Source organism: Lygodium microphyllum, chromosome 30 (assembly GCF_053477565.2).
Source record: "Lygodium microphyllum isolate KBCC chromosome 30, Lygodium_microphyllum_v1.1.10, whole genome shotgun sequence".
NCBI lineage: Eukaryota > Viridiplantae > Streptophyta > Polypodiopsida > Schizaeales > Lygodiaceae > Lygodium > Lygodium microphyllum.
The window spans coordinates 53,538,273-53,546,598 of NC_141164.1; the positions used below are offsets into that span (position 1 = coordinate 53,538,273).

Below are 8,326 nucleotides of genomic sequence, written 5' to 3' on the forward strand. Positions count from 1 at the left end.
AAATAATGGTAAAAAGTCACAAAAGGGTCAAGAAAATATTGCAAAATAGATTACATAGGGATATATAAAACATGCCATGAACACATGTGATATATAGGATTTATATACCAATGATTGACCCGAGCCTCTAAGCTCCTCTACCTAAGGTGATGAAGCAGTGTCATGCTTGGCATTTTATTCACCACTTGGCTTTTGGCTCTAGATACTAAGTAGATTATCTCATTATATTTTTTTATATTTAATAATACTAAGTGAAATTTAATAACATATCTAAGTAATGAAGGCTTGGACTTGTCAATTTAACAAATTGAAGGTCAATTGCTTGTTTGATGCTAGTTCATTTTCTAATATAGTTGACTTGAATGTATCCTTGTCACACATGGTTTTCAAATTCATTCTTCTCTTAGGCACCATAGTGATTTTCCAATAACATTTTGACAATAGCTTGGATGGAATTAACTATTGGTAATGGTACTAAGGATTATATGATTGAAAGGATTTAGAGTGACACTTTGTTTTCCCTCAATTCCCTATCTTGTGTGTGTGTGTCTTAATAGAGCACTCTATTTCTCTCCCTTTCTCTCATGAACACTCTTCCTAGCTATTATGTCTCTCTTAATTGTCATTACTCTCACGAACACTCTTCTCTAACTATGCTCTCTCTAGCTCTCACTACTCCCTTCTTGACTATTTTCTCTCTAGCTCTCACTACTCTCTCCTCTATCTCTCTTTAGTCCCTCTTTTCTCCACACACACACACACACACACACACACACACACACACACACACACACACACACACACACTCTCTCTCTCTCTCTCTCTCTCTCTCTCTCTCTCTCTCTCTCTCTCTCTCTCTCTCTCTCTCTCTCTCTCTCTCTCTCTCTCTCTCTCTTCTCACATACATACACAAACAATCTCTCTCTCTCTCTCTCTCTACACGCACGCACACACACACACACACACACACACACACACACACACACACACACACACACACACACACACACACACACACACACACACACACACACACACACACACACACACACACACACACACACACACACACACACACACACACACACACATGTATGTATGTGGTCCATGTGGTTAACTCAAGTTTTATTCCTATAAGTATTGAAGGATGGGTTTTTATTTTTCATAGTTGCATTTGTGTCCTACAATGTATACAATATATTTAACATCTCTTAATTTTCATTAAAATCTATTGAATGACTATGGCTAATCAAAGTTGTTGTAGGTGATATCCTATAGCATATCCAATTCGATGATTCAATAACTCGCTCTTGGCTTCTCTTAAAGACATGTGGTCAAATGGACATATATTGTGGAGTGTTGAAGGATGTATTTTGTATTAGTTGTAGTTGTGTCAATGTCCTACAACGCATACAGTATATTCAATTCGTCCTCTTGGTTACCATAGAATATGGATCCATGTGGGGGAATGGAGTTTTGTTGTATTGATATTGGAGAAGGAGATTATCATCAATTATAAGTTGATGAGGTGACTATTGTTATTTGAAGAGATCAAATTATAACCATAGTCCACAAAGACTATTGGGTTGGTGGGCTAGAAACATAAATCTATGTGATTTTCTTGGAGGTTCTACTATAGGAATTGATGAAAGATAAGCCATGTGGTCTAAGTCATGGTTATGTGATCAAAGAGTTCTTTAAATTTAATCACGGGTAGCCAGCAAAAGGACTAGATCACCAACTGTAAAGCCTGATAGACCTTTCTTTGCCATAACTTTTGCCTCACTTTAGGTCCTCATTCTTTACTAACTTTAGAAATTTGGTAAATGAATCGCTCTGGAGTCAGCATCAGTGCACTTAATCGAAGGGAAAGGAGCTGACTAATACTATGCCATTGCGCAATAGAGCTATTATATAAAGCCGTCATTGATCAAGGTGATAGATCGATGAGTCTGATCACATACAATTGATCAAAGCTGCATATAATTAGTTGTCATTGATCAGAGCGACTAATTGATCAAAAGGCTGAGTCTCACATACGATTAAACAAAGCTTGGGTCTCACATAATATGATGGATATTGAGCGATCATCAAGCCGAAGCCCGGAATTAAGGCACTGCAGGAGGTGGGTACTGCGCAGGATGATGACAGTGTGCGTCATTCTGATATGTGATTCATCGCAGCACATGATGATCAATGGCGACACTAACTGTGATCGGGCAAAACTGGAGGGGATCGTCTCGAGAGAGGTGGCGCTGGCGGTGCAGCAGGACCCCCGGATGGCAGCCTCTCTGCTGCGACTCCATTTCCACGACTGCTTTGTCCATGTAGGCCATTCAATCGATACACATAATTGATTTCAGAGCATTGCATTCAACCAACCTCTGCCACTAATCATATCATAATTACTCATGGATTACAAAGCATGCCTGTAATTCAGCAAATGTTGGCCCTGATATAATAATTACTCAACGTACGATTATAAGGCATGCCCATAATTCAACACATGTTTGCCCTAATATCATCATTATCGATTACACAGCATGCATGCAGTGCAACAAATTTTACACCCTAATATCATCATTAATCCTTGATTGGGATGATCATCGATGCCCATGGGGAAATCTTGCCTTGATATAATTAGTGACAAAAATGAGGATAAGCTAGCATGATCGTTAACAAGTGTTGCCCTAATATTATTAACCAATTATTAGAATGATTCTCCCAATATTTTGCCCTAACATTCTTGTACTCATTGATTGGGATGATGATCTATCATCATTCAAGGCAAATCTTGCCCTAACATAGTTTGTCATTGACAAAAATGATGATCATCTAGCATCATTAACAAGTGCCACCCTAATATTATCAGTCAATGATCAGGATGATTCTATGAAATGTTTGCCGAGTGTTCTTGTTACTCATTGATTGGGATGATGATCTATCATCAATGGCAAAGCTTGCCTACTATAATGTAAGTCATTCACAAAAATGAAGATCAGCTATCATTATCATCTAACAAGTGCTGCCCTACTGTTATTAGTCAATGATTAGGATAATTTTGCTATTGCTAATCTCTATTAACATAGCTTCTTGCGATGCTTTAACACATATATGAGCATCAGCAATGTATGCAACAATGTATGTTGTAAGCCCATGATTTAGAAGATCAGCTACAATCATGTCATGGACAAAGTTGACTATGATTTACATATAATCATACTACTGTTGGGTAATATTGTTGCTCTAATATATGATTAGTTAGGATGATTCCGCTATCATCCTAATCATCAACTAATCTCACAATTTCACTCGATAATAAGTATGATTCTACTATCATCATTTGTTAACAAAACTTACTGCAAACCATATATAGTCTCATCAATAAACGTATACATGAAGAATTAATGATGTACTAATAAGAATTATATTGAATATTGGATGTGGGTCGATGATTAGGGCTGTGATGCATCGGTGCTATTGGACGGGAAGGATGGCGAGAAGGTTGCCTTTCCAAATCTCTCGTTGCGCGGCTTCAAGGTCATCGATGGCATCAAGGGCCAAATTGTGCAGGCCTGCGGCAACATCCTCTCCTGCGCTGACATTCTCGCCATGGCCGCTAACACAGCGGTCCAGCTAGTAATCCCTCATCATTCATTACCTTCTCATTAATCACCATCTTATTATTAATCATTAAATAGTTCATTAAACACTTAATCGCTTCCTTCATTTGTATTTAGCCACTACATTGAACACTAATCTATCCATATCAATCCCTAAAAGGAACCACTACTCACATAGTAATTCATCAAACATTGAATTTATCCATATCAATCCCTAGAAGGAACCACTACACACATTAACTCATCAAGCATTGACTCCATCATCCCCTAATTGCAAATCCCTCGCCATTAACTCATTTGCTTAGTTACCATCTTATTACATATTAGTCAGTTCCTTAGACACTAATTTACTACAGATCAATCCCTTAAAGCTGGAATCTTTAATCACATATTAATTGCTCATCCATTTATTCCATCACTCCCTAAACACACATTAATTGCTCAAGCATTTATTCCATTACTCCCTAATTGATTAATAGTCTATCATACTCCATTTAATTTATCAAGAACACTCTTAGGTATCTTAGTTGGCTAAAGATAAGCCAAGTTCTTTATTTTGTGAATTGGCAATTACTCGAACTCTATAATGAGAACTCTAGTCATACAATGATATTTACTCCAAGCATTGTTTTCTTTCATTTAATGTCCTCTAAAGTGTCCTACTACATGAAAAAACAATAATACTAAATGATTACATCATCACAAAATCCCTCTTTTATGTGATTGAGCACATGAAACTCTTTAACCAATATATTGTTACCATTAAATGTTTGGTTAATAATCTTAGCAAAAGAAGCAATTGTCTAATCCATAAATCATTATGGTATATATACTTACATATTTTCATGTGAACCCCTTAGAACTGCTTTGACCTAATTGCTTGTATATGTTGCACTAGGCAAAGGGCCCGTGTTGGAAGGTCAAATTGGGAAGACTTGACAGCACTGCATCTTATAGATCCCTTGCCAATACAGCTCTCCCTTCTCCATCAGCATCTTTAGATGTGATTACCCAGAAATATGCAAATGTTGGCCTTACATCAATTACCGATGTTGTGGCCCTATCAGGTATAGACTACAACATTAATTATCTTGCTTTTAAGCTATGCCAATTTAAAATATCATGTTTTAAATGAATGATTGCCCACATACTTTTCTCACTCTATTCTTAACCTACCAAATACTTTAATTTGATACAAATTGGTGAAGATGTGAGGCTTATCAAGGAAATTTAACCAAGTAAATTGAGTACCTCATTCTTTAAAGTAAGTTTGGTTGGGCACATCAAAATTCACAATTCTATTCATTGAATCTCCTTTGAATTGATGAATAGAAATAAAATGCATAGATATCTTCCACATTAAACAAGCAATATTTTGAAAGTTTTGATTATGAAAATTTCATTTTGAACAAAACATATGGGATGAGCATAGCATTCTCATATTCTTTCACATTTTGAGATCACACACACACACACACACACACACACACACACACACACACACACACACACACACACACACACACACACACACACACACACACACACACACACACACACACACACACACACACACACACACACACACACACACACACACACACACACACACACACACACACACACACACACACACACACACACACACACACACACACACACACACACACACACACACACACACACACACACACACACACACACACACACACACGCACGCATGTACGCACCCACACGCATGCACGCATGCATGCACACACGCACGCACGCACGCGCGCGCGCGCGTGCGCGCACGCACACGCACACACACACACACACACACACACACACACACACACACACACACACACACACACACACACACACACACACACACAACCTATGTTATTACCACCAAAGTGCATCTATATCACAATCAAAGAAGATGTTTCTTTAAGTGTTGAAAACATCTTCTTAAACATCTATTCTCTTTGCTTGGAAAATAATATTATAATCCACCCGCCCATCCACCCACACACACACCCGCCCATCCACCCACACCCTACCTATGTTAATACCACCAAAGTGCATCTATATCACAATCAAAGAAGATGTTTCTTTAAGGTTTGAAAACATCTTTTTAAACATCTATTCTTAAGATATGCTTCTCCTTATGATGCATGTTTAGAAAGAATCCATTTTTGACTACTTGATACTCATTACAAATGATGGTGGATGATTCAATAGGGGCACATACTTTTGGTAGGGCGGCATGTATCTCATTCTCCAATCGTTTATACAACTTTAATGGCACAGGGATGCCTGACCCAACTGTAAACCAAGATTATCTTCAGGCGCTACAAGATTTATGCCCACAAGGAGGCAACCAAAGTGTGGTAGTTAACTTGGATAAGGAGACACCTGATCAATTTGACAATTTTTACTTTATCAATTTGAAACTAGGCCATGGCCTCCTTAGTTCAGACCAAGAACTTTATGCTAACTCCTCTTCTTCCTTACAAGAAATAGTTAACAAGTTAGTGGAGATGTATGCTAGAGATAAAAATCAATTCTTTAAAGATTTTGCAACATCTATGGAGAAAATGAGCAATATTGCACCTCCTAATGATGGATCCAATGGGGAAGTGCGCTTAAATTGTAGTGTTGTAAACACAATATAGTTGAAGCTTGTTAATATAATAATTGGTTATAGATCACTTGTACTTCTACATCAATGACAACATATTCCATTACCTATAATTATGAACCTGAAATTTATTTGTTCAAAATTGGAAAAATCTTAATTATTTACTTATCATTATCATGTGTGTTATATGTACACTATCATTGCATGATTCTTAGCAAGACTCAAAGCTCTCTCACACCTACTTAAAGTTTGTCTTTAATGTTGTTATGTTGATGTTGTCCCAAAAGAATGGTGGAATTTAAATTGGTGTTGATCAGGTTCTGAAAAATTGGGTTTTTGTTTTGGAAAAGCTCATGCTTGGAGCTCCCTATCTTACACATCTCATCACAACTAGGTAAAGGAAAGTAGCCAATGAATAAGATGTATAGACTATCAATACATTCGTCTTAGCAACAACAAAATCTATTTTGTCAACGTCAACATCTTGTGTTGTTTCTCTCCTAATCATGCTCTACTTCTAGGGAGTAGAATAGTGGTGGAAATTCAATTTGTGTTAATAAAGCATAAAAAACCCATGCATTTCTTTGGGCATAGTAATATGCTTTGACCTTTCTCTCACACATTTCTCCCCATGTATTGGCAAAGCTCTCAAAAATGCCCACAAAGGGTGAGTCGTTTCTTTAGATGTCCTTAATCCTAAAAGTAGTTGATGAATAATATGTATGGGTGGTAATAAGATTAAGGTCTCCACTTTGAGCCTTGTTTTTTTCTCCCAAATCTATTTTATAGCAACTTTTGGAACATAACATAGCCAATCTCACCTATACCCATAAAGAATTTGGTGATTTTGTCTCTTGCAAAACATTACTCACTTTGTATGTCACACTAGTATATGGTTCGATTGAAATTTTGTGCACAATTTCTCTGTAAATGTTATGGTGGTGGACTAACATATCTATTGTTGTGCCCTAGAATTGGCCCAAATGATAAATCACACATTGAAGCAACTATTATCTTCTCAATAATAGTATGACCTATGGGCCTCAAACTTTGCACACATATTTTTCACATTCCAAAGTACTTAGCTTTATACGTTGACATTTTATAAATTATTTTATTAATTATATATAACTTTGTGGGACCAATTTCTTGGCTTGAATGACCACTTTGCATGTACAATCAATAACTCTATGCAATGTACATAGTTTTTACTATTAAACTTACATGGCCCAATAAGTAATAGTTGGATCCTTGTGGCAGACAAACCTAATATTTGAATTTCTAATAGTTAGATTTTGAGATATACATACTCCAAAATTAACCCTCTAGTGTGAGAGAGGGTAGACTATAAATAGATTTAAATAGCAAAAATATTAATGGAATGTGAAAACTTACATGAAACTCAATGAATAAATAGTATCTCTTGTTATCTGCCCATAGAAAAGAATTTGGGTCAATTTGGATATGGAAAGTATGATATACACCCCCTACAATCTAAATTTCCTCTTTTGGAGTTGGAGTATTCTTTTCCAAACCCAGGTTTGAGGTTGGTGGTAGACTTGGTGATGATGTGGCATTTTATGAGCTCCCGTCTCCCAGTAAATGCTAGACCATCACACCAACTTGGCATGCCACATAATTGGTTGGCCATGTCAATATCATGCAAATGTGTCCTCATCTATACCACATCATCACATGCCATGTCATTTTACTAACTCATCTTGCCACCCCACCATCTCTAGCCAAATCATTGATGAGATGGCATCCTTGTCACCCTTGCCACCTCTTCACATGCCAAATTTTTTATAAGGATCCACCAATGATGTAGCAACTCAATATTATTATTTTATCATTATGTCTACATTAGAAAGGATTAGAATAGATTGACTCTCAATCAATGGCATGCTATCCAATGTTGGAATTTGGCTAAGATAATCTTGTATTTTTGTGCATAAAATAAACTTGTGATGTTATATCCTATCACTGAGCAATAGAGTCCCTCCATTTTCCATATTATCACTCAACTCTCAAAACTCACACCAAGAGAAGAAAAATAATTGTAGGAAAAGGAGGCTCT

General features: G+C 36.9%; 1 protein-coding gene across 1 annotated transcript; it reads left to right on the forward strand.

Annotated features, from left to right (window-relative positions):
* The first annotated feature begins 1,960 nt into the window (after positions 1-1,960).
* LOC148009853 (peroxidase A2-like) lies at positions 1,961-6,345 on the forward strand. The gene is made up of 4 exons (XM_087672808.1): positions 1,961-2,327; positions 3,460-3,639; positions 4,522-4,690; positions 5,850-6,345. Exons 1-4 carry the CDS (start codon positions 2,070-2,072, stop codon positions 6,281-6,283), a joined length of 1,041 nt encoding a protein of 346 aa, XP_087528934.1. The 5' UTR covers positions 1,961-2,069; the 3' UTR covers positions 6,284-6,345.
* The last annotated feature ends 1,981 nt before the right edge of the window (positions 6,346-8,326 follow it).